Below are 27,837 nucleotides of genomic sequence, written 5' to 3'. Positions count from 1 at the left end.
AAAATCTGATGAAACTCAGTTTTCTGCATAAAAGAAAAATAACTGATGTCTGAATGAGCCCTTACTGTTTATTTTTTGCAATCTCTTTAGGAAGGAAACAGCAAGCTATAATGACTTTCTCATCATATTCATAATTTTTCCTCCTGAGTTCAATTAGCTAAATTCAATCATTTAAATTATAAGCCTTCTAAGATTTTGTAATGATGCTAAAATTACTGCTGAGGCTGATCTTGCTGATCATGCACAACTTCAGTTTACATGGAACTTTGTGGCTTCTATGTGGATACATCATTTCCTAACAGAAGAGGAATTTGCGGTATGTGCATATTGTGAAAAACTTAGAAGAAACACTAAGAAGGAATCAGGTGTGGAATATTAAAGAATCAAGACGTACCACCTCCAGTGTCAGTCAGTATAGAAGATGATGATGGTCAGTCAAGGTCAATGTTTCCTCCTGTGCTCCACACTGATGTTCATGGTTTCAGGTAAGTTTTACTGGATCCCAATGGTTACCTTAAAATGCTATAATTGTAAATTATATTCCAATTTTTTTTATATATCTTATCTTAAAGAAATATTCATATCTTAGCTTTTATGTTACTGTATTTGACCAATTCATGGAAACAGCACTTACCATAGTCTTCCGCAAAGATTAATTGGAATTAAAGAAATAGATAAGCAGTGCTTAGGGACTGCCTCAATAGGGTTTTACAGAGATGCTCCATTTTTAGATGATGTGGCCCTTAAAATTCTATTCATATAATGTAGGGAAAAAGTCGCTAACTAGAACTACCATAGGTGTAAACCAGTAGCTTGTGTTAATATAACATACAACTGACAGCCAACTTCAACAGCCAAAGATAAGCTGGTGCTAGAAGAAAAACACCCTTAGATGGTGCGACCCGTAGCTAAGAAAAAAAAATTGAGCTTGGTTTAAGTTGGTATGCAGCACATAAATGCATGTTTACAATGGCCATAAATCAGACAAAACCTACAAGAAACAAAATGAACATAAACCCGGCTGTAAATAAATAAAAAGTAAAAGTGCATTTAAATAACATAGGGTTTTTAGTAATACTGTGTTTGATCAAAAATAGAATAAAAGCCATCCTACCACGGCACGGTGACCCAGCCTAGGGAAGCTATTTAAATTAAATGACATTTAAATAGCTTCCCTAGGCTGGTGTCCACAGTTCTGGACCCAATCCTTTGTCTGCCCTTATTTGCACACTGAGGTAAACTTTGACAAATGATAAAAATATTAGACAGTGTAGGACCGTCCCGAATAGGGTCAGCGTGCCGTGGTGGGATGGCTGTTATGCTATTTTTGATTAAAAACTGTGTTACTAAGAACCCTATGTTAATTAAATGCATTTTTACTTTTTACTTATTTAGTTACAGCAGGGTTTAAGTTCATTTTGTTTCTTGTAGGTTTTGACCAGTAGCTAATAGCATCTAAATGATTAGACAGTCAACCACAGTGGCATACCACAACGTAACTCTGGCATGCCGATGGGTTTTCACTGCAGCCAGGAGCCTAGCAAATTATAAAATAAGCAGACTGTATCTGTTGTGGAATTTTGACACTCATTTGATCCCTTTCTGTGCAGAGGAGTGTAAATTTTGTTGCAGATTTGCAGTGGATTTTTCCTTCTAAGATGCATTTATTCCTACACTGATAGGCATGATACACTGCGCTACAGAAGTATTGCATTTTAATATTTTAATCATGTGATGACATTGTTAGGTCACCTCGAGAAGCTCAAAAAAAAAACAATAACACACATAAAACTTTTTCTATTACATTTTTTAGTGTGTCAAATAAATCAAAATAACATGTACAAAAAATATACACCTAATTGGTTTCACTTCAACCGTAATAAGTAATAACCAGCAGTATAAATTGAATGGATTAAATATCCTGCAAGATGAAAAATCATCAAAAGAAAGAATGCCAGAACTGCTGCTACTTGTTCATCTTGCCTCCAAAAAAACCCCCAAAATGAAATAAATTAATTAATTTATGCCTAAAGGAATAAAACCAAACAACTGTCACATCTCCCAAGCCTTCTCCCGCGACATCTGCTTCTATCGCCAGGAGTCGTCGTATACATTCTGCGGGTGAAGCTGGTGATAGAAGAGACGTTGGAACCAAAGGCTCTGGATGGCACTGGCTCTGTCCAACCATTTAGATTTGGGTGGCTTGGACCCATAGTGTCATCCAGTCTGGGAGTATGGGTGTATGCTGTCCAGCTGGAGTTATCTGCACCCTGCTCGAGCCAATTGGAGAGCACCACACCCTACTTTAGCTTCCAGCTTACTGCTGGAAGCTGCCAGATATAGTCTTGTGCTTCTCTGGTTCAGTCCTGTCTTTTTAGCTCCATGTTGTTTCATTGTTCCTTGTTTTGACCTCGGCTTATGTTTTCGGAAAATTCTTATGGATCATGATTTTGTCCTCTACACTACTTCTCGGCTTTGACCCCACTTGGCGACCGTTCCTGACTCTGGTTCGCACCTCCGAACTGCAGCCCTTCCATAGGTAAACTGAACCCTGTTGTAAGTCCAGATCGGGGCTAAAGGGTGTTGGGATTTCTCTGGAATCTGCTAGATGGAGTGGCATGTGTCAAGTCTGTCCGATGTAGCCTTTTTGAGCCTATGGCCTCAAAAACAACAAAAAATGATTCCAGAACTGCTTTTTTTTGTTGTTTTTACATACCGTCAAAAATTATGTTTTATGATTTCTTTATACCTATTTTCTCCAAAAAAGCATGCCCTCATATGCCTGCATCAACAGAAATGTAAAAAAAAATGTTTTGGAAAGTACAGATAAAAAAATAAAAAAATTATGTAATATTCTTAAAGTGTATTTTCATCTTTACACTGTGTGCAGAATTATTAGGCAAATTAGTATTTTGATCACTTTGATACTTTTTATACATGTTGTCCTACTCCAAGCTGCATAGGCTTGAGAGCCAACTACCAATTAAGTAAATCTGGTGATGTGCATCTCTGTAATGAGGAGGGGTGTTGACTAATGACATCAACACCCTATATAAGGTGTGCTTAATTATTAGGCAACTTCATTTCCTTTGGCAAAATGGGTCAGAAGAGAGATTTGACGGGCTCTGAAAAGTCCAAAATTGTGAGATGTCTTGCAGAGGGATGCAGCAGTCTTGAAATTTCCAAACTTTTGAAGCGTGATCACCGAACAATCAAGAGTTTCATGGCAAATAGCTAACAGGGTCGCAAGAAGCGTGTTGGCCAAAAAAGGCGCAAAATAACTGCCCATGAATTGAGGAAAATCAAGCGTGAAGCTGCCAAGATGCCATTCGCCACCAGTTTTGCCATATTTCAGAGCTGCAATGTTACTGGAGTATCAAAAAGCACAAGGTGTGCGATACTCAGGGACATGGCCAAGGTAAGGAAGGCTGAAAAACGACCACCTTTGAACAAGAAACATAAGATAAAATGTCAAGAATGGGCCAAGAAATATCTTAAGACTGATTTTTCAAAGGTTTTATGGACTGATGAAATGAGAGTGACTCTTGATGGGCCAGATGGATGGGCCAGAGGCTGGATCAGTAAAGGGCAGAGAGCTCCACTCCGACTCAGACGCCAGCAAGGTGTAGGTGGGGTACTGGTATGGGCTGGTATCATCAAAGATGAACTTGTGGGACCTTTTCGGGTTGAGGATGGAGTGAAGCTCAACTCCCAGACCTACTGACAGTTTCTGGAAGACAACTTCTTCAAGCAGTGGTACAGGAAGAAGTCGGTATCGTTCAAGAAAAACATGATTTTCATGCAGGACAATGCTCCATCACATGCATCCAACTACTCCACAGCGTGGCTGGCCAGTAAAGGTCTAAAAGACATGGCCCCCTTGTTCACCTGATCTGAACCCCATAGAGAACCTGTGGTCCATCATAAAATGTGAGATCTACAGGGAGGGAAAACAGTACACCTCTCGGAACAGTGTCTGGGAGGCTGTGGTGGCTGCTGCACGCAATGTTGATCGAAAACAGATCAAGCAACTGACAGAATCTATGGATGGAAGGCTGTTGAGTGTCATCATAAAGAAAGGTGGCTATATTGATCACTAATTATTTTGTTTTTTGTTTTTGCATGTCAGACATGTTTATTTCTAAATTTTGTGCACTGATATTGGTTTACCTGGTGAAAATAAACAAGTGAGATGGGATTATATTTGGTTTTTATTAAGTTGCCTAATAATTCTGCACAGTAATAGTTACCTGCACAAACAGATATCCTCCTAAGATAACCAAATCTAAAAAAAAAACACTCCAACTTCCAAAAATATTATGCTTGGATGTTTATGAGTCTTTTGGGTTGATTGAGAACATAGTTGTTGATCAATAATAAAAATAATCCTCTAAAATACAACTTGCCTAATAATTCTGCACACAGTGTATATGTATTTAGGTATTTCGCTTTATAAGCACAGCACAGACCAGCTGAAATCTGTGCTGTGGGCTACACTTAAAGGGTTTTTCCACCTTTAGGGAAAATCATTTATCTTCTAAATTGCATGAATTTTGGGTTAAAAATTATTTTTTTGCACTTGGGTTTCATTAAACATTTTGCACCGTTTGCCTTCTACAGCCTTTGTGTTGCAATATCTATTGCTAGCTTCAAAATGAGTTAATTGATGGTCTTACTGTAGAATAATGTAACTGTCATGATTCCGCCTATCGGTGTGTCTGGAAGCAGTGAGTGACAGTTCAGATGTAAAATCTAGAACAGGGGTGTGCTGAGCTGTGAGTATGGTGATGGACAGTTTAACCCACTGATCGGAGGCTGGGCATGCTGAGCTATCAGTGTGTTGAGTGACAGTTTAGCCGTCCAACCAGGGCCGGGAGCCCGGGATTTCCTCCAAGTATCTTCTATTCGAGTGATTACCTGTCACGGGTGTGTCAGATGTAACAGACAGTTTCCCTGCAGTTGATTGCAGAAGATCTCTTTGTTTGGCATTACAGACGCCTTCTTAGATCTATATCACTCTAGAACCCAGCGGCTACCTCCCTCCTGCTAATTGACCCCAGGCCTGGGTGTTTAAATACTTTCTGTTTGCTACAGGGAGGTGCCGGTGATATCCACATGTTCCTTTGTGAAGACTTGGATCTATTGCAGTCTGCATATTTCCCCTCTGGTGCCTAGGAGGATGTTTGGTGTAATCTCTCTGAAGTCGGCTCAAGCTAAGTTACGTTCCCCTCATATTTGTCTCCCTTGTCTTTAGTTGTTAGTGTGGACTGACTAGTGCTCATCCCCCCTCCCTATCCAGGGCCAAGCTCTAGGGAAATACAGGGTTTAGGTTCCTGTGCGGTGATTGGTGAGGAACCAATATAGGGACGATAGGGGAGACAGGGTGATGTCAGATCAGCCTAGGAGGTCTCCACTCCCTCTTTTCCTAGTGTCTGGGCTCCCTTCCCCTCTTCCTTTAGTGTTGCACTTAGTCTTTACTACACCTTGCGTGACATTACCTGGCTATTTAGCTGTCGTTCTGCCTCCAATTAGTGGCAGCTGTAGTTTTGTTCAAATGGTGTGCGCTTGGTCTGTTCTCTGTGTTCCTGTATTTGATCTTTGTTGCCCAAATTTGCACCTTGCCTTTGACCATCCATTTGCCTTGCCCTTTTGTCTTGATCCGGCTACCTTACCGGAATTCTGAACTCAGACTATGACCTAACTACGCCTTTGCCTTACCCCTTTGTATGTGGCAAGCCCTCCTGGTATCTGACCCTGGACCTCTTGACTTGACTGTGAGTGGTGACTAGTGTCACAGTAATCTTTATTTATATTTTTTTTTCTGAAAGCAAAGAGCCAAACAATGCAAAACTTTTAATGAATTGCAAAGTTCAATGCAATTGCAAAAATTAATTTTAGCCCAAAATACTTGCATTCAAGTAAAAAATAAACATCTCCAAAGGTGGAAAACCTCTATAAATGGATAGCATCCAGCTCTGGCTGCCAAACGATACAGGAGCCCAAACGATAGACATAATACTTGGAGAGTCCGCTCTCTTCCAATTGTGGAGACCTCAAACGGTGGGACCTCTCATGGTCATGAACAAGGATCTTTCACAGCTATCTACTAGTTATTTGCAATTTTCATTCTGTGGACTTTGTTAAAGCTTTAATCTATTTTTCAATATTTTTTTCACTACATCAAACAGGTTATGTAGATCAAAAAGAAGTCAGTTGTGGGGGATTTGTATATTTGAATCCACCCGTCTCCCTGGAAAACACCCAGTCTGTAGTATGGAGTTTCAGGAAGAAGCTGTTCGTCAATCAACCTTGTGCTGATGCTTCCAAAGATAATGAAAAAGTCCAAAGCCAATGGGAATTGTTTCCAAATGGAAGTCTGAAACTGAGCGACGTCACACATTCTGATCAGGGATATTATGAAGCCTCCATAAGACAGAGAAATTTTTCAGCTATAGTGAAATATGAGGTCTACATGCACTGTGAGTAATAGTATGATAACCATTATTATTTATGTGGCTATTGAAATATTTAACTCACATTTGCCTACTTTTCAAGACTTTTTGTTATAAAATAAGAGAAATCCAATTCTCCAGACAGAAGACAAGTCTTCTGAAAAAGTTATTGTAGGCAAAATGAGTTTATTATTTAATGCTATGGTTGAATGAAAGTAAGCGTTCTGCACTCTTCTATTTTTTGGAAGTCAAAATAATTCTCTATATGGAATTGTAGCAAACTCAAAAACTGCAAAGTGCATGCTGGCATATAGAGTGATAATATTAAGAACTCTAAATTTTTACAAACCCACTAAAATAATATATTGGTTGTGTTAAAGCAAATCTGTCATTGGGCTTTCCTGCTGTATGTAAAGGCGACATAATATGGGGACAAGTCTACTCTCCTATTAGGAAGGACAATCACTTCATGATAATACAGGACTAATATACTGTGTCCGGGATATTGCTAAATTAAATAATTGTTATACTGATATATGCAAGATGTGTAATGAATATAATTATTGCATTATATGAGATGAAAAAAACGACTCTTTACTCTGGTACTGCACTTTAGTCTCATTTACTTGAATGGGCCATGCTATGATACAACTTCCTGTCTGGGCCAGGTCTCTGCTTCCTGTCCAAAAAAGGTCTCTGCTTCTGTCCAGTTGCATGTCTCTGCTTCCTGCATGAGCTAGCTCTCTGCTTCCTATCCAAAAAAAGTCTCTACTTCTTGTCTGGGCCATCCCTCTGCTCCTTGTCTGGGCCATCTCTCAGCTCCTTCTCTGGGCCATCTCTCTGCTCCTTGTCTGGGCCATTTCTCTGCTTCTTGTCTGGGCCATCTCTCTGCTTCTTGTCTGGGCCATCTCTCTGCTTCTGTTCAGTCACATCTCTCTGCTTCTTGTCTGGGCCATTTCTCTGCTTCTTGTCTGGGCCATCTCTCTGCTTCTTGTCTGGGCCATCTCTCTGCTTCTGTTCAGTCACATCTCTCTGCTTCTTGTCTGGGCCATCTCTCTGCTTCTTGTCTGGGCCATCTCTCTGCTCCTTGTCTGGGCCAGCTGTCTGCTTCTTGTCTGGGCCAGCTGTCTGCTTCTTGTCTGGGCCAGCTCTCTGCTTCCTGTCTGGGCCAGCTCTCTGCTTCCTTCTGGGCCAGCTCTCTGCTTCCTGTCTGGGCCAGCTCTCTGCTTCCTGTCTGGGCCTGCTCTCTGCTTCCTGTCCAAAAAAGGTCTCTGCTTCTGTTCAGTCACATCTCTCTGCTTCTTGTCTGGGCCATCTCTCTGCTTCTTGTCTGGGCCAGCTGTCTGCTTCTTGTCTGGGCCAGCTGTCTGCTTCTTGTCTGGGCCAGCTCTCTGCTTCCTGTCTGGGCCAGCTCTCTGCTTCCTGTCTGGGCCTGCTCTCTGCTTCCTGTCCAAAAAAGGTCTCTGCTTCTGTTCAGTCACATCTCTCTGCTTCTTGTCTGGGCCATCTCTCTACTTCTTGTCTGGGCCAGCTGTCTGCTTCTTGTCTGGGCCAGCTGTCTGCTTCTTGTCTGGGCCAGCTGTCTGCTTCTTGTCTGGGCCAGCTGTCTGCTTCTTGTCTGGGCCAGCTCTCTGCTTCCTGTCTGGGTCAGCTCTCTGCTTCTTGTCTGGGCCAGCTCTCTGCTTCCTGTCTGGGCCAGCTCTCTGCTTCCTGTCCAAAAAGGTCTCTGCTTCTGTTCAGTCACATCTCTCCTCTCCTTGTCTGGGCCATCTCTCTGCTCCTTGTCTGGGCCATCTCTCTGCTCCTTGTCTGGGCCATCTCTCCTCTCCTTGTCTGGGCCATCTCTCTGCTCCTTGTCTGGGCCATCTCTCTGCTCCTTGTCTGGGCCATCTCTCTGCTTCTTGTCTGGGCCATCTCTCTGCTCCTTTTCTGAGCCATCTCTCTGCTCCTTGTCTGGGCCATCTCTCTGCTTCTTGTCTGGGCCATCTCTCTGCTTCTTGTCTGGGCCAGCTCTCTGCTTTCTGTCTGGGCCAGCTCTCTGCTTCCTGTCTGGGCCAGCTCTCTGCTTCCTGTCTGGGCCATCTCTCTGCTTCCTGTCCAAAAAAGGTCTCTGCTTCTGTTCAGTCACATCTCTCTGCTTCTTGTCTGGGCCATCTCTCTGCTTCTTGTCTGGGCCATCTCTCTGCTTCTTGTCTGGGCCATCTCTCTGCTCCTTTTACATAGTTACATAGTTAGTAAAGCCGAATAAAGACTTGCGTCCATCAAGTTCGACCTGTAAGTTATATGGTTGCTAAAGTTGATCCAGAGGAGGGCAAAAACCCCAAATGATTTGGCCAATCTTCTCCTGAGGAAAAATTCCCTCCCGACTCTGAAACCAGCAGTCAGAATAAATCCCTGTATCAACTTACTATTTTATTCTATTTTTAAGTATATGCTGAAATCTGCCTGGTATCTAGAAATGCATCCAGTCCCCACTTGAACTGGTTTAGTGAATCTGACATTACCGTCTCCTCACTCAGTGAATTCCATATTCTCACTGCTCTTACCGTAAAGAACCCCTTCCTATGCTGGTGCTGGAACCTTTTCTCTTCCAGTCTTAGTGAGTGCCCTCTTGTTACCGTAATATCCCTCCTTTTGAACAAATCCCTGGCAAGATCTCTATACTGTCCCCTAACATATTTGTACACATTTATTATGTCCCCCCTCAACCTTCTCTTTTCCAGGCTGAATAGTCCTAGTTTTGCCAACCTCTCTGGGTATTGCAGTCCCTCCATTCCCCTTATTAATTTTGTTGCCCTCCTTTGTACCTTTTCAAGCTCGTTTATATCCTTTCTATATATTGGGGCCCATAACTGAGCACAGTATTCCAATTGTGGTCTGACCAGTGCTTTGTACAGTGGAAGAACAATGTTCTCATCCTTTGCAGCTATACCTCTTCTGATACATCCCATTACCCTGTTTGCCCTTACAGCAGCAGCCTGACTTTGGGCACTCCAATTTAGTTTACTATCAATTAAGATGCCCAAGTCCTTCTCCATCTCTGAATTCCCCAATGATTTCCCATTCAGTGAGTACTGGTGACTTCCATTTTTCCTTCCCATATGTACGACCTTACATTTCTCCTCATTAAACCTCATTTGCCATTTAATGCTCCACCTACCCAGCTTATCCAAATCCCTCTGTAGGTCTGCACTATCCTCTTTTGTATTAATTGTTGTACATAACTTTGTGTCATCTGCAAATATTGATATTTTACTATTTAACCCGTTGACTATGTCGTTAAAAAAGATATTAAATAACATTGGGCCTAGTACAGACCCCTGTGGTACCCCACTAGTGACGCTTACCATTCTGAGTATATTCCATTTATAACCACCCTCTGCCTTCTATCCTTTAGCCAGTTAGCTACCCACTTGCAGACATTTTCTCCCAGCCCCATCATTCTCATTTTGTATACCAACCTATTATGTGGCACGCTATCGAACGCTTTTGAGAAGTCGAGATACACGACATCCACTGGTTCCCCCTGATCTACTCGAGAGCTAACCTCCTCGTAGAAGTCAATCAGGTTTGTTTGGCAGGAGCGATTCCTCATGAATCCATGTTGGTTCAGGGTTAATAGATTATTAGCATCAAGATGCTCCATAATTGCCTCATTAATAAAGCCTTCAAAAATTTTGCCCACAACGGACGTCAGACTCACCGGCCGATAGTTTCCGGCGTCACTTTTTGCTCCCTTTTTGAATATTGGCACTACATTCTCCTGTCGCCAATCAAGTGGTACAGACCCAGTCTCAACAGAGTCCTTAAATATAAGATATAACGGTTTGTCTATCACATTACTTAGTTCCCTTAGTACCCGTGGGTGTATGCCATCAGGTGCTGGTGATTTGTTTATTTTAATGTTACTGAGGCGTTTCTGTACCCCAACTTGGGTTAGATCTGTCATACTTAGTGGAGGATTAAGCTTGTCACTTCTCATTTCTCCTGTTAGTTCTTTTTCCTTTGTGAAAGTTGACGAAAAAAAATTATTTAATAGATTAGCTTTATCCTCATCTTTCTCTATGATTTTTCCTTCATCACTTTTTATCGGTCCAATATTATCCGATTTAACCCTTTTACTATTTATATACGTAAAGAACAGTTTGGGATTTGATCTACTTTCCCTAGCAATACGTCTCTCTGTTTCCTCCTTCGCTATTTTTATTTGTTTTTTACAGGTTCTCGTTTTTTCCTTGTAACACATTAGTGCTTCCTTGCTGTTTTCCTTTTTTAATCTCTTGAATGCCTCTTTTTTGCTATTTAACGCCCCTTTTACGTTCTTATTCAACCATATTGGTTTCCTCTTGTTTCTGGCCCTTTTATTCCCATACGGTATATATCTCTCGCACTGAGTATTCAGAATTCTTTTGAAGGTTTCCCATTTACTATTCGTATTCCCTTGATTAAGAACTTTGTCCCAGTCTATAAGTTGAAGGCTTTCTTTCAGCTGATCAAACTTCGCCCTCCTAAAGTTTAATGTTTTAGTTGTTCCCTTATTGATAACCCTACTGAAGGGCATTTTGAAATTGATAATATTATGATCGCTATTACCTAGGTGCCCCCCTATCTGTACCTCAGTTATTCCATCAGGCCTATTAGTCAATATTAAGTCCAACACGGCCTTCCCTCTCGTTGGTTCCTGCACTAGTTGGGAGAGATAATTATCCTTAATATTTGTCAAGAACCTTTTTCCTTTCTGAGATCTACAGGTTTCAGTTTCCCAGTCAATATCCGGGTAGTTGAAATCCCCCATTACAATCACTTCATTATTTTTTGCTACCTTGTCTATTTGTCCTAATAGCAGATTCTCATTCTCCTCTGTTATATTGGGTGGCTTATAGCAGACCCCCAGTAATATTTTATTATTTTTAGTTCCCTCTATCTCTACCCACATGGACTCGACCCCCTCTTCTCCCTCTCCTATATCTTCCCTTAGTCTGGGCTTTAGACATGACTTTACATATAAGCAGACTCCTCCACCTTTCCCCTGTTTCCGGTCCCTTCTAAATAAACTATAATCTAATAAATTTACCGCCCAGTCGTAGCTATCGTCTAGCCAAGTCTCTGTTATACCTACGATGTCATACCTCTCCTCCGATATAAGCGCCCGTAGCTCATCCGCCTTATTGGTCAGGCTTCTTGCGTTGGTCAGCATGCAAGATAAAATTTTGGGGTTATTTAGCATCCTACTCTTCTCTAATGATCTAACTGTGCTATCCCCACCCCACTCGCCACCCTCATTATATTCACTTATCCCCTTCCCCCTTGCTTGCTTCACATCCCACCTATTTCCTTGGTTCCCCCCCCCCGTCTCTAGTTTAAATACTCCTCCAACCAATTAGCCATCTTCTTCCCCAGCACGGCTGCACCCTCCCCATTGAGGTGCAGCCCGTCCCTACGGTAAAGCCTGTAGCCGACCGCGAAGTCGGCCCAGTTCTCCATGAACCCAAACCCTTCTTCCTTACACCAACTCTTTAGCCACTTATTCACCTCCCTAACCTCCCGTTGGCGCTCCTGTGTGGCTCGCGGGATTGGTAGTATTTCTGAGAAAACTACCTTGGAGGTCCTTGCTCTAAGCTTCCTACCTAGATCCCTGAAATCATTTTTAAGGACCCTCCATCTATCACTCACTTTGTCATTGGTGCCAATGTGGACCATGACCGTTGGGTCTTCGCCAGCCCCTCCCAGTAACCTGTCAACCCGATCCGCGATGTGCCGGACTCGAGCGCCAGGGAGGCAGCACACCGTTCGGCGATCCCGGTCTTTGTGACAGATTGCCCTGTCTGTCCCCCTAATAATAGAGTCACCCACTGCCAGGACCTGTCTAGCCTGCCCTACACTTCCCCCCTCCCCCTCATTACCGGAGCATACACTCCCCCGGCGGTCAGAGGATCTGTCGTGCTCCAATAATGCCGGTTCTGAACCAGCTTTCCTATACTTCTTCCCTCTATCCCTTCTAACTGTTACCCAGCTCCCTGCCTGTTCAGCCTGCACTTCCCCACTATGCTCCACCCCCAGTGTTGACCCATTGAGTGTCTGCTCGGTGAGCAGCAACTCCGTTCCATGTTGTCGATGCTCCTCAGTACCGCTATCTGAGCACTTAGATCCAGGATTTGGGCTTCCAAGTGCACGATATGCTCACATCTCTCGCAGCGTTATGGATCACTGAGCGGTAGCTCAGGGAATGCATACATTGCGCAAGATGTACACTGCACGGCTCCGGCCAACATGGACATCATTCTAAATATGGGGATACAGTCAGTATATATGTACAAGTACAAAACACAATTATTTATATATAGGTGTATGGACGGGGTTCAATTAGGGATGTTCAAGTGTATTGATTAGATATCGGCGCGGGATCAGTTAAGTATGGACGGGGGATCAATTAAGTATCAATTAAGTATGGACGGGGGAATCAGCTGAGTGGGTCAGGTGGATTAATTAAGTATGGACGGTGTGTCAATTAACTATGGACTGGGGATCAATAAGTATGGACTGGGGAAATAATTAATTGTGGACTAGGGAATCAATCAATTAATTATGGTCTGGGGGTTAATTAAATAGGATAAGGGGTAAAGCAAATAAATAGGTATGGACGGTGGGTTAATTAACTAAGGACTGGGGATCAATAAGTATCAATAATATCAATAAATATGGACTGGGGAAATAATTAATTGTGGACTGGGAAATCAATCGATTAATTATGGACAGGGGTTAATTAAATATGGTGGAGGATAAGGCAAATAGATAGGGACTGGGGATCAGTAAAAGTGGACAAGGGGAATCTATTAAATAGGCCAAGGGGGATCAATCGATTATGGGCTGGGGGGGTCAATCAGTTAAATGTGGTCAGGAGGATCACTTTAATATGGACTGGGGGTGGTCGGGGATCAATTAAATGAGGACGGGGGGTCAATTTAAATGTGGTCAGGGGGATCAGTTAAATATGGACGGGGGGTGATCAGGGGGAACAATTTAAATATGGACGGGGGTGATCAATTAAATATGGACGGGGGGGTGATCAATTAAATATGGACTGGGGAATACAATACAATTACAATACAGATACAAATATAATACAGTACAGCACACACTGGGTTCAGTAGGGCCGCTTATCGCAGCCTCCTGCCCCTCACTCACCTCCTCTAGGGACGCTGCACGCTATCACAGCGCGCTCGTCCCTCTGGTCGCCTCTTACCGGTCCTCCTGGTCACCACCACTTGGCGCCCTCCGCCGGCCGGCGCTGCACGCTGTCACAGCGCTCTCTAGCGCTCTCTATCGCTCGTCCCTCTGGTCGCCTCCGGTCCACTCGGTCACCTCCGCCTGGCTCCCTCGCCAGAGGGCCGCGAGCCTAGTCGGACCACGCCGCACGCCGCTCACCACAGCCCACGTGCACACTCCCCGCGCGGTCCCACTTCCGGTCCCGCTGCTTCCTGCTTCCGGTCACCGCTCTGCGCTGCGCTCACAGCTCTGCGCTGCTTCTCACCGCTCTGCGCTGCTTGACTGGATTGGGGGCCATCTCTCTGCTTCTGGGCCCTCTCTCTGCTTCTTGTCTGGGCCATCTCTCTGCTCCTTTTCTGGGCCATCTCTCTGCTTCTTGTCTGGGCCAGCTCTCTGCTTCCTGTGTGGGCCAGCTCTCTGCTTCCTGTCTGGGCCAGCTCTCTGCTTCCTGTCTGGGCCAGCTCTCTGCTTCTTGTCTGGACCAGCTGTCTGCTTCTTGTCTGGGCCAGCTGTCTGCTTCTTGTCTGGGCCAGCTCTTTGCTTCCTGTCTGGGTCAGCTCTCTGCTTCTTGTCTGGACCAGCTCTCTGCTTCCTGTCTGGGCCAGCTCTCTGCTTCCTGTCGAAAAAAGGTCTCTGCTTCTGTTCAGTCACATCTCTCTGCTCCTTGTCTGGGCCATCTCTCTTGCCCTTGTCTGGGCCATCTCTCTGCTCCTTGTCTGGGCCATCTCTCTGCTCCTTTTCTGGGCCATCTCTCTGCTTCTTGTCTGGGCCATCTCTCTGCTCCTTGTCTGGGCCATCTTTCTGCTCCTTGTCTGGGCCAGCTGTCTGCTTCTTGTCTGGGCCAGCTCTCTGCTTCCTGTCTGGGCCAGCTCTCTGCTTCCTGTCCAAAAAAGTTCTCTGCTTCTGTTCAGTCACGTCTCTCTGCTTCTTGTCTGGGCCATCTCTCTGCTCCTTGTCTGGGCCAGCTGTCTGCTTCTTGTCTGGGCCAGCTCTCTGCTTTCTGTCTGGGCCAGCTCTCTGCTTCCTGTCTGGGCCAGATCTCTGCTTCCTGTCTGGGCCAGCTCTCTGCTTCCTGTCTGGGCCAGCTCTCTGCTTCCTGTCTAGGCCAGCTCTCTGCTTCCTGTCCAAGAAAGGTCTCTGCTTCTGTTCAGTCACATCTCTCTGCTTCTTGTCTGGGCCATCTCTCTGCTTCTTGTCTGGGCCATCTCTCTGCTTCTTGTCTTGGCCAGCTGTCTGCTTCTTGTCTGGGCCAGCTGTCTGCTTCTTGTCTGGGCCAGCTGTCTGCTTCTTGTCTGAGCCAGCTGTCTGCTTCTTGTCTGGGCCAGCTGTTTGCTTCTTGTCTGGGCCAGCTGTCTGCTTCTTGTCTGGGCCAGCTCTCTGCTTCCTGTCTGGGTCAGCTCTCTGCTTCTTGTCTGGGTCAGCTCTCTGCTTCTTGTCTGGGCCAGCTCTCTGCTTCCTGTCTGGGCCAGCTCTCTGCTTCCTGTCCAGAAAAGGGCTCTGCTTCTGTTCAGTCACATCTCTCTGCTTCTTGTCTGGGCCATCTCTCTGCTTCTTGTCTGGGCCATCTCTCTGCTTCTTGTCTGGGCCACCTCTCTGCTTCTTGTCTGGGCCATCTCTCTGATTCTTGTGTGGGCCAACTCTCTGATTCTTGTCTGGGCCAGCTCTCTGATTCTTGTCTGGGCCAGCTCTCTGATTCTTGTCTGGGCCAACTCTCTGATTCTTGTCTGGGCCAGCTCTCTGATTCTTGTCTGGGCCAAGTCTCTGCTTCTTGTCTGGGCCAGCTCTCTGCTTCTTGTCTGGGCCATCTCTCTGATTTTTGTCTGGGCCAACTCTCTGATTCTTGTCTGGGCCAGCTCTCTGATTCTTGTCTGGACCATCTCTCTGCTTCTTGTCTAGGCCAACTCTCTGCTTCTTGTCTGGGCCAACTCTGTGCTTCTTGTCTGGGCCAGCTCTCTGATTCTTGTCTGGGCCAGCTCTCTGATTCTTGTCTGGGCCAGCTCTCTGATTTGTGTCTGGTCCAGCTCTCTGATTCTTGTCTGGGCCATCCCTTTGCTTCTCTGTCTGGACCACCTCTCCGCTTTTTGTCCGGACCAGTTATCACACTTTTGAGGCCCATTACATATTGTGATTCTGATTGTCTTTTTCATAACAGCTGCTGGGGGCCTAATTACAGGGCAGAAAAATAATAAACCAGCTACTACAGAGGAAATAACGGACACATTTAGACCTGGTGCAGTAGTTGGCATTGTGTTGGGAACCATCAATGGTCTGGTTATCACAGTGGTTATCATCATCTTTGTCCTAAAGAAAACAAAAGGTATTGTATACTCTGTTCATGAATAGTCAGAATAGCGAGAGGTGTCAATCATACAGATATTATAAGAGGGAACTTATAATATCTTTTGGATCCTATCAATATTATAAACAAACCTATCCCAGGCCCTGTTTTAAATTGTCCAAACAGATTAGATGAATTTCATCTCCTCTGAACCTTCCTATTTTGTCAAAATGTACCAATCTTCTGAAGGTGTCCCAACTAGAAGAGTAATTCTCTCAAACGTTGAATGACAGAAATTCCTTTCAATTTGGCCAAGAAATTCGATTCACATTGGATTCATTCAGTGCAAATCAAATTTGCCAGAAAGGAGTTAAGAAAATAGTCTTATGCTTACCTCCCCACGGTCCTTCCTATAGCTCTCCCATTGCCGGTGGTCATCCAATTTGCTCCTCTGTCTTCTCTTTTCTCCTGTCTCAAACGCTCAAAAATATTTTGTTGAGACTCACATAATTACATGCATGCTTGGGGAGAGAAGAAGAAAAAAGAAGATGGAATGAAACAGAAGACAGGTGGCCGCATAAGAGATAGGGGAGAGCTAAGTAGAGGTGAGTATAAGATTTTTTTACTCCTTCCCAGCCCTTTGGAATCTGTCCACCATTTTTCTGGAATTCCCAAAAGTTGAGTTGCCAAAAATACAGATTCTGGCACATCTGAATTTTTGGAGTAGTTTGTAACGCATTTGATTTGATCTCTAGTGCCGACTTACCCATGACGGCTGATGTTCAGGGAAAGAACGATTGGACATGTTAGAACTTACCATATTCGAAATTTTGGTTTCAGAGGAGATAAACTGCATCCAGAAGTGAAAGGCAGCAGCCTTTTCCCTTCTCCATGTTGGGAGCACATATACAGTCAGCCAAAGCTAAGTGTTTGGACATCTTAAGAGGGAAATGGTCTCCCATTGATAGATTACATTGGGCAATTAGTAATGATTATATCCATGAATTTCTTATGTCAAATGTAAAATTAACAAATTAAGACCTCTTAGGGTATGCGTATTGAGACTTTTTGGATTGAGTTGGCACCAAAAAAAACACTTGAAAAATTGCTTAGCAGTCCCTTCAAAGACTCTTCCGATTCATTTCTGTTGTAAAACATATTTTTTGTTCATACGTTCTGTATTTTAAGTGTTTCTTCCCCTAAAATTTTGAAAAAATGCCTGATAAGAACAAAGAAAGTGCATTTCACTTCTTTGAAGCTGCTCCTCATGGAATCCGTTCGAAACTATGAACTGTCCAATCAAAAGGCTTTAAAAAAGTTTCAGGAAATGAAAAACTCTTCAAAAAAGGAGTGTTTCCTGAAGCAGTTTCCACTTGAATATCTCCATATGCATATAGTATTAATGTATGTACACTCAGAGATTTTCTAGGAGTTTTTGGGGCACAAGCCGAGTGGAAACTCTCTAAGTCCTCCTCAAAAAGTAAACAAGCCTCAAAAACTTTAAGTTTCCGCTTCAAAAAACTTAGCAAAAAAAGACTTTGTGTGCACCTAGCCCAGATCTCCAATCAAAACTCATGGTTTTTTAACTCCTCGTTGTTTTTTGAAAGTTTCCACTCCTGGAAAAAACTCAATGTGAATGTAGGATCTCTGAGGTCTAGAAATAAGAAACATTGCCTGAAGTCTGTTTTAGATGAAGGTAATACAGAGCGAACACATTTTAGGCTGTGTATTAAAACTGCAACCCTCAGATAATTTCCACACATTTGTATAGTGATCTAACTTTGGTTCAGAGAACCGATAAGAGGCAGGGAGTTCCTGTATTTTTACCATGTGCACTTTGTTACCAGGAGGCCGTGCATAACGTGTCATATAGCGTCAGAGGGTGTTCTTCTAAATCACATTGTAACGAGAGGTGATGAGTTCTCCTTCAATGGAAGTCTTCAAACAGAGGCTGGACAGACATCTGTCTGAGATAGTTTAGTGAATCCTGCATTGAGCAGGGGGTTGGACCAGATGACCCTGGAGGTCCCTTCCAACTCTAACATTCTAGGATTCTATGTGTCTGCCCCTAGATGTTTAATAATATTTTTTTTTTCTGTCTTACAGGCAATATTCCAAAAAATCCAAAAAATCATGATTATGAGAATGAAAACATACCATCTCCGCACATCTATGTAAACGAGGGTGCATCCTTTGAGGTATGATTTTCGTGACCACCTTCAATAGTAAATTTCTGCTCAGATTCAAACTTGGAAAAACTCGTTTTTAAACACCTAAAAATGCTGTGTAAACTTAGCCTAAAATTCCTGTACTAAAGGAACAGTCTCCTGTGTCAAGATAGCCTAAAATTCACACCCTGCCATCGTCTGCCTATACAGTACCTTCAAAATCAACCAGTTTGGCTTTGACTCTTTATAGTTCTCTATCATTCTGGAAATCATTGATGTTTAAAGCTGAGGTCTGTGATTGAGATGCAGTCACAGTATGTCAGAGATATATGTCAGGTGGATTTATTGATGTATGCCTTTAACAAATGCCTCCGGCGTATTTTAATGTGAAGGCACCCAGTGGTATATATACTATATGCTCCCATATGTTAAGAAAATTAATTAATACAGCTATTATAATCTTTAATTTACCACTCCACTGTGTTATATTATTTGTTATTTGCCCGCATTCTCCACCACTTGATATGGAAAACTATGCTAGCAAAGATTTGATTTTCACAAGTGATTTGAATAAAAAAAATAAACTTATTTAAAATAAGGCCAAAATTTTTAAGGGGTTGTTTTGCTAGAGTAGCTACCCACTCGGAATAATGGGTAAATCTAAATACTGCAACTGACCCTGCAGGTTCCTGTACAGATAGAGATCCTGACCATGCAGTCCCTAGTGGATCCTGCGTGAGTTGAGATAACCCTAACCACAGACTAGACGATGGCAACTTGGACTTCTGCTGCCTAAAAGGCCATCGAGAGCTTCACCTTCCTCCTAAAGAACCGAAGGGCAGAGTAGAGTGTGAATTACCTATACAATGGAAAGTGTGCTGAAAAAAAAGCAAAAGATTCCAAAGTAAGTAAAATAAACCACGAAATACAAAATAAAGTGTAAACTACGTACTATTAGAAAATATGCTGCCTACTTCCTAAAAAAGAAACAGAAGGTTTATGCAGAGTAAAGAACAGAAAAACCAAGGAGAAAACCTCTAGCTGGAATTTCACGGACTGGCATTAAGCTAACATCCACAAGAAACTATCACCAGCAGGGAGGCAGAATATGAAGCCGCACCCAAAAGGTGATAGAGCAGACAAATAAAAACACCTGTGTTATGCTAAACAGACTGCAGTCAGAAAAAAGAGCTTAAATGATCAGAGAAAAGGTGTGTTCAGCAGAAAGAGAAGGTGACCACAAAACACAGGCTCAAGGGTTTGAACCCAGGAGCATGACAGGGGCTAGATAAAGATAAGATATGAAAAGATACATATACACAGATCTCTCTCATACTCATGAGACCAAATGTATGTACTTATAATATCTTTATCTATTCATTTTTAATTTTAACTCTCAATCTAAATAATTTTCTTTCTTCACTCACCAGTTAAGACCAAATCTTTGATAGCATTTTTGATACCACTTGAGCTCATTTTTTTTTACTGGATTCCGCGATATACAATAGCGTAATATCACTATTCTACATAGCAAAAGAAATAGATATGTAGCACCCCGAGGGCTCGGCTGCTACAGGGGTATTGCACCTCGAACCAGAGGTGTGATATTCCACTCCCGGGTAAGGATGGAGTGTGGACCAGGACTCAGTAAGCTGCATGCACCGCACACACCCCATTTCCGAGGGACAGCTCAACGGTGCTCCCACTAGACAGAAGTGCAGGCACGACAGCATCTGTTCCTGGCTGGAGTGGGGAGGGGGAGGAAAACCCAGTGGTGTAGGAGCAGATAGGGGTGGGTCTCTGGGCATAGGTAGGAGCCCATTGGTTGCTAGTCACCTGGGCTCGGGTGTTAGAAGGAGGTATATAAGGTGGGCACCATCTTAGAACAGTGTGCAGTGCAGAGAAGAAGTCAAGAGTGAGAGGAGAAGACAGGAAGCAGAGCCCCTGCATGGGCTCTGCTCCGCAGGCAGGCCTTGTCAGGAGGCCGGAGCCTGAGAGAGAGAGAAAGGAGAAGGAACAGAAAGGACAGTAAGAAAGGAAGCAAGGAACAGGAAGACAGAGAAAGGCCTAGAGACACGAGTGAAGAAGGAACCCTAAGAACCCAGGAGATACAGGGTGAAGGGTTGGCAGAGCAGGGTACCGGAACCCAAATTGGTGGAGGCGACTAATCCTCAGCCAAAACCGGAGGTTGTGACCACATCTTGGTGCGACCCCTCACTACATCCACCAGGAAAGCATACCACATAGGGTCAGGGAAACCGGAGAGAGGTTTCGCCAACAGAAGGCCCGAGGAAGCTGGACAAAGGTGGGTCACTGGTGGGGACAGCCAGAGAAAGGAAAGGAAGGGAGTCCTGTGCCACGCTCTGGAATTGCCTGGGAGTTGGTCGAGCCCCTTGCCTGGTGGACGCAGGACGGCTTGGGCAGTCACCGCCGGTACCGAGGTGACTAGGATCAGTAAAGAACTGTGAGTAAAGCATTGGAAACTGCAACCACACGTCTCTGTGTTTCATCGCCGCACCAGCACCATTAGTACTGGGACGCTCACACCATCACTACCATCATCTACTCTAGCTGCCCTGAGGCAATACTTCTCCCGTAGGGAGTTATCCCATTCTTGGCTGCGCATATAACATCAGCCTCGGCGGTCTGCAGCGCAGCGGCGGTCCCCACTGACCGCAATCCACGGGTGGCGTAGTCGGACAATTACAATACAAATAGACTGCCACTGGTTTGACCACCCTGGGCACGGACAGGGTCACCGCCACGGAGAACTACAACCCCCAGCGATCCGGCTCCGGGTATCCCCCTGCACAGCAGAGGCCCAGGGGGCGCGTCAGATACACCGCCATTTATCAACCTGTTAAGGCAGCCAGTATTCCATCTTAGAAGTTTGTAGGATTCAATTTAAGGGCCAGTGAAAATAAGAAAAGCTTGTGGTTTCCAAAAATCTCCAAGGTTTGTCAGAGTGTTCATTTATTTTATACACTTCATGAATTTAGGTGTTCCAAGCATAAATGTAGACATAATAAATTACAGAATTCATATCTGCATAGTAAGTAAAGATTTTACCTATGGACTAGGTTTATGCTGAATTTTTTGGTTTCTCTCATTACACAACCAGATTTTGGCATGTTACCCATTTTATATTTTACACCTAAGACTCTAAATTAAGTTTGGTACAAATTATTTCTTTTCGTTCTCTCTTGTACAGATTGAAAGAACAGAATCAATAAATTCAAATCGACATTACGAGGTAAAACAAATATTGCATTTTTTGCAATTGCACATCTTTTTTTTAGGTTTTGTTTATTATTAGCCTGATTACGATTTGCACCAAATTCTTCGCTTAGTTTCCACCTTCTTTAAGGCCATTTAAAATATGTTCATCTGTTCTGGATTTTTTCTACGTTCGCCAATATGCACGAGGATTTTGTTTTTCAGATGTTTGCAGCCAATTCATCATTTTTACGCAAATGTACTTCAGTCCCCCTCGGATTGATTTTACATAAGCCTGAAATATGTAGCAAATTTTGTGGCATTTTAGCTGAACATGTGCCCTTTTGTTCTTTTTAAGGTGCAAAAAAATGGCTCAGACAAAAATAAAGCGTATTTTTGATTTTGTGCAAAATTTACGAACCATGTAAGCCATTTTGAAGAATTTGGCGTAAAAACATCAACAAATACCACAAGACAAAAATAGAATAGTGACTTAAGACAAAAACGTACATGATTCACTACCTATTGGGCTGCGTTCAGTTTTTACCGATAGTCCCATGAATGTAGTGGTGGTCAGGCATGCAACCTGCAGTTCCATTTTGTAAGGACTCATGCAGACGTCCATGCAACATGTTCTAACCATGGATTGGACCCAAGCCTCCTAACCTAGGCATGAAGCCTTATAGAATTATATGAAGCTGCCACACTCAGGTCGGGAGTCCCGCTGCTAGTCTGTGCACTGCGGTCCGTGCTCGAACGGTGTTGCATGGATGTCTGTATGAGACCTTACAGAGATAAAAGGGCCCATTCGGGAATAAAAACTGAGCCGCTGACCACTGTGGGTCCCATCGGTCAGATGCCTACTAATCAATATATTATCACCTGTCCTATGGATAAGAGAACTTTTTTCCACTGGACAACTCATTTAAGTAAGTCGGGCTGGCTGCATTTTTTTTGCACTAGTGTGCTGCCAGCCACTGATATTAGGATGGAATGGAGAACTGCACCAGCTCCTACATTCTGAGGTATGATCACTTCTGATAATAAAGTGATATTAAATATTATATAGAACTTAATGTTTAACAGCACACAAGCTTCTGTGCTATAATTATCCCTGATTTCATACTCAATCTGCACAATTTTTCTTTGCAGACACTCGCATATCCAGATGGAGCACTATACAACCAACTGAATAATGGTAAAGCAGCACGTCACTTGCTAAGGATCTGTCTACACTAGCTGACTGATGGTACTAAACTACCACCGATCAGCTCCTTTTTTGCTGATTAGCTGTCTTTTAATAGCCTGTTTACACAGATAGACTGCGCTTCTTAAGTCCATCGAATGATCTGTAATAGAAATAATCAGTTTATGAGGGACGATGTGCTGCCGAGAATGATGATCTCTTTTGGAAACCAAAACATCATTTCATCTGATGATTAAGCGTTTTGTTCGCTCATCGGGTGATTGGCAGCCTGTCTAAACTGCTTTATTATTGTGAAATGGACAGAAATACAAAGAATATGTGGTTCCTCTGCTGATGATCCAAAAGAGAAATCAAGGAGACTCGATAAACTTGATGCAGTTTTATTATCAACACTTTTTGAAGTCATCCAACTTCTTCATCAGGATAAAACCAAAATCCATTCATAGAATGTTAGCATTATACGGGGACTCCAGGGTCATCGTGTTCAACCCCCTGATCAATGCAGGATTCACTATACCATCTAAGACAGATGTCTGTCCAGCCTCTGTTTGAAGACTTCCATTGAAGGAGAACTCACCACCTCTTGTGGCCGCCTGTTCCACTCATTGATCACTCTCACTGTCAAAAAGTTTTTTCTAATATCTAATCTGTATCTTCTCCCTTACAGTTTCATCCCATTGCTTCTCGTGTTTCCATGTGGAAATGAGAATAAGGATGATCCCTCTACACTGTGACATCCCTTCAGATATTTGTAGACAACTATTAAGTCTCCTCTTAGCCTTCTTTTTTTCAAGCTAAACATTCCCAGATACTTAAGCTGTTCCTGGTAGGGCCTAGTTTGCAGTCCGCTTACCATCCTGGTATCTCTTCATTGATTGATCCAGGATTGTGGTTGCATCCTGATGAAGTCGTATGACTTCGAAACACGTTGATTATAAAACCCCATCAAGTTTATCATATCTCCTGGATTTCTCTTTTTGATTATCAGCAGCAGCGCAGAGGAACCACATATTATTTGTATTTCTGTTTATCTATGGTTGTGCATCCCATGGATCTACAGCAGCCTCATTTATGTTGTGTGTAACACAACTGTACCAGGTGAGCAATTCCCAGTTTTTTCTTGCCTCATTTTACTGTATAAGACCCTTTTGCTCTTTTTTTTCCCCAGCTTTTTTCGCACTATTATTGTGAAATGAGCGTTTCTAGTAACAATTATGCGGTGAAAATGCACCTTCAAACTAACTTTGCACCATTAAATGACTCCAGATCGGTAAATCTTTACCAATATGTGGTCATTTAAAAACCTGTTTTCACAGACAGACCGCACATTACATGCTCACTAAACGACCTGTAATGATCTTGATTGCCATTGTCATAGACTGCCATTGTTTTCACCAGCGTGGGTCCTGTTTACACAGGATGCTGCACTGCCGAGAACTATGATCTTCTGTGCAAGCCAAAAGATCATTTCACCTGACGAACAAGCATTTTACTTTTTTGTTGGATTATTGGCAGCCTATTTAGACTGTGCCGTGTTCTTAGGGTGCAGTCAGACAGCTGTATAAATCGGACTAAGAATGGATCACAATGCAAGGACTAGCCAGCTGCTCTCCTGACCCGAGTGTGACAGTTTCATTTATTTGTATGCAGTTGTCAAGCGCAGGTCAGGAGAGCAGCGGCCAGTGCAAGCATAGCAGTCCGATCTCAGTCCATTTTATACCTTTGTCTAACTGAGCCCTAAGAACGCAGAGCAGTCTAAGTAGGCTACCAATAACCCAACAAAGAAGCAAAATGGTTGTTCGTCGGTTGAAATAATCTTTTGGTTTGCATAGATGATCCTGACAACCACATATAATAGGCTGCAGCTGCATACAGGAATGGCTGACAATTCTAGCATCTACAACCCCTGGCAAAAATTATGGAATCACCGGGCTCAGAGGATGTTCATTCAGTTGTTTAATGTTGTTGAAAAAAAGCAGATCACAGACATGGCACAAAACTAAAGTCATTTCAAATGGCAACTTTATGGCTTTAAGAAACACTAAAAGAAATCAAGATTAAAAATGTGGTACTCAGTAAGGGTAATTTATTTCAGACCAAGCAGACGGAAAAAATGATGGAATCACTCAATTCTGAGGAAAAAAATATGGAATCATGAAAAACAAACACACAAAAGAACACTCCAATACATCACTAGTATTGTGATGCACCACCTCTGGCTTTAATAATAACCGCTTGCAGTCTCTGAGGCATGGACTTAATGAGTGACAAACAGTACTCTTCATCAATCTGGCTACAACTTTCTCTGATTGCTGTTGCCAGATCAGCTTTGCAGGTTGGAGCCTTGTCATGGATCATTTTCTTCAACTTCCACCAAAGATTTTAAATTGGATTGAGATCCGGACTATTTGCAGGCCATGACATTGACCTTATGTCTCTTCTTTCAAGGAATGTTTTCACTGTTATTGCTCTATGGCAGGATGCATTATCATCTTGAAAAATGATGTCATCATCCCCAAACATCCTTACAATTGATGGGATAAGAAAACTGTCCAAATTATCAATGTAAACTTGGGCATTTATTGAAGATGTAATGACAGCCATCTCCCCAGTGCCTTTACCTGACATGCAGCCCCATATCATCAATGACTGTGGAAATTTGCATGTTCTCTTCATGCCGTCAACTTTATAAATCTCATTGGAACGGCACCAAACAAAAGTTCTAGCATCATCACCTTGCCCAATGCAGATTCGCGATTTATCACTGAATGACTTTCATCCAGTCATTCACAGTCCACGATTGCTTTTCCTTAGCCCATTGTAACCTTGTTTTTTTTCTGTTTAGGTGTTAATGATGGCTTTTGTTTAGCTTTTCTGTATGTATCCCATTTCCTTTAGGTGGTTTCTTACAGTTCGGTCACAGACATTGACTCCAGTTTCCTCCCAATCGTTCCTCATTTGTTTTGTTGTGCATTTCCTGTTTTGGAGACATATTGCTTTAAGTTTCCGGTTTTGACGCTTTGATGTCTTCCTTGGTCTACCAGTATGTTTGCCTTTAACAACCTTCCCATGTTGTTTGTGTTTGGTCCAGATTTTAGACACAGCTGACTGTGAACAACCAACATCTTAAGAGTTTGATAATCCTCTCCATTGTTTCAATTGACATCTCTCGTGTTGGAGCCATGATTCATGTCAGTCCACTTGGTGCAAAACCTCTCCAAGGTGTGATCACTCCTTTTTAGATGCCGACTAATGAGCAGATTTTATTTGATGCAGGTGTTAGTTTTGGCAATGAAAATTTACAGGGTGATTCCATAATTTTTTCCTCAGAATTGAGTGATTCCATAATTTTTTCCCTCTGCTTGGTCTGAAAAAAATTACCCTTACTGAGTACCACATTTTTTTTCTTGACTTCTTTTAGTGTTTGTTAAAACCATAAAGTTGCCATTTGAAATGACTTTAGTTTTGTGCCATGTCTGTGATCTGCTTTCTTTCAACAACATTAAACAACTGAATGAACATCCTCCGAGCTCGGTGATTCCATAATTTTTGCCAGGGGTTGTATTCTTACATGGGTATATTTCTAAAATTCACTAGGACTGTAATCCAACTCTCATCTTGTGGACACGATAGGAACCACATGATCTGCATATACTCGGCCATCAAACAAACATTTTATATATACATTTGTTTTTTGCCTTTCAGCACCTGCAGTCATTTTTTTCCAACCTGGCAACAGACCACAGGGAACATTTTACAATATCAGACCTCAAGCATGAAATTCTCCATCGGAAATGTTGTTTGAAACATTGAGAGCCCCAATGTAAAACCTTTAACTTGACCCCAGCTATTTGTCAACTTTATTCTATGATGATTTCCTTGCAGGATCCATATGCACTAAATAAGTTTTAAAGGCTCCACTTATAGCAGTGATTTTAGCTGCCAGCCCTGCAAAAGTAGCAGCTTTGGATTAGAGTAGAGTTTTCGAGGCGGTCATGGTCTATCCCTATAACAAGTTCTTACTTTCTTGGGCAGAAGAAGGGTTTGGGGAGCTCTGATTTTACCTGAAAGTGCAAATGTTAAACGACCTTTTAGAAATAACCACCAATATCAGATCTTGAGTGGTGGAGGAGGTCAGGTATCAAAAATATAGAACTGTGCCTGGTAAACAATGAATTGGACACGTTGGAGTGCTGCTTCCCATTGAGTCAACTCATGGGCGGAAAGACTATAAGCTATCCTAGTATCCCATCAGGCTTATAGAATAATTCATTTATATGGAAGAGTTGAAACCTCATAAGAGTTAGAATTAAAAAACACCAATATCAGACCTTGGGTGGTGGAGGAGGCTAGGTATTAAAAATATGGAACTGTGCCTAGTAAACAATGAATTGGACATGTTGGGGTGATGCTTCTCGTTGGGTCAACTTATGGGCGGAAAGACTATAAGCTAGAACCCCATTGATAAGGTTTAAAATCTCTTAAGAGTTAAAATTAAAAGGGTTTTCTGACCTTTTCTTTATATTTATATATGGCCCCAGTGTAGTAAAGAAATAAGAAATAGCAAATACTTACTTATCCATCTTCCCTCTGTTCCTCCGTCCCTCTGGCCATGTCCCCCGTCAGTCTCTTCTTCTTTTATACCAGTTGGCTGCAGCTGTCAATTGTTGGCCGTGCTGGAAAGAGAAGAAGAGGAGACCGGCAGGGGAACACCATCAGAGGGATGGAGAAGTGGTGGGAGACTGATTGGTGAGTATATATTACATCTTATTAATTTTTTTTATCACCCTGGGGCTATATTTTATAAAATTCCTTATACCCTTCACAAAGCCTTCACGATTTGCAAATTAGTTTTGACAAGTCTTCTTTAAAATGTATTAGATTTATCCTTAAAGGCAGGTCGATAACTCTCCAGAATATTTTTATAAATGTTTTGTTTTAATGTATTTTTTTAATATAGAAATGAATGTGATTTTTAACTGTTAGATATGTTTTTGTATCAGTATTGAGAAATAAACTGATTATTATTTAATCATTTTTAATAGTCTCATAGTGGTTTGTCTGGTTTGTGCATGGAATTTTATCTTTCTTTTTGTTTTGCGATTGTCTAAATGGTCAGCACTCTCATCTTTTCTAAAATAAAGCTTTAGTTTATGTTAAAACTGATATTTTAGGAGTTTTTTTATAGAGCAGATCTGTTCTAAAATCCACTTCCAACACGATTGTAAAACTTTTCTTATTCATTTCTAT

General features: G+C 42.7%; 1 protein-coding gene across 3 annotated transcripts; it reads left to right on the top strand.

Annotated features, from left to right (window-relative positions):
- The first annotated feature begins 322 nt into the window (after positions 1-322).
- Positions 323-27,624, top strand: LOC141173073 (uncharacterized). Of its 3 annotated transcripts, none has more exons than XM_073657711.1 (7): positions 323-485; positions 6,189-6,479; positions 15,871-16,035; positions 18,103-18,194; positions 21,376-21,417; positions 22,533-22,629; positions 26,293-27,624. In XM_073657711.1, the coding sequence occupies exons 1-6, from the start codon at positions 422-424 to the stop codon at positions 22,617-22,619; spliced, it is 741 nt and encodes a 246-aa protein (XP_073513812.1). In that variant the 5' UTR covers positions 323-421; the 3' UTR covers positions 22,620-22,629; positions 26,293-27,624. The 3 variants fall into 3 exon arrangements, with proteins under 3 accessions (XP_073513812.1, XP_073513813.1, XP_073513811.1); XM_073657710.1 differs by having other exon boundaries at positions 324-485; positions 22,533-22,578; XM_073657712.1 differs by lacking the exon at positions 15,871-16,035 and having other exon boundaries at positions 22,533-22,578.
- The last annotated feature ends 213 nt before the right edge of the window (positions 27,625-27,837 follow it).

Source organism: Phyllobates terribilis, unplaced genomic scaffold (assembly GCF_046119375.1).
Source record: "Phyllobates terribilis strain yellow unplaced genomic scaffold, ASM4611937v1 Scaffold_12__6_contigs__length_324123572, whole genome shotgun sequence".
Taxonomy (NCBI): Eukaryota; Metazoa; Chordata; class Amphibia; order Anura; family Dendrobatidae; genus Phyllobates; species Phyllobates terribilis.
Note: the sequence above shows the minus strand (reverse complement) of the source record. Positions and strands in the feature narration are given on the sequence as shown.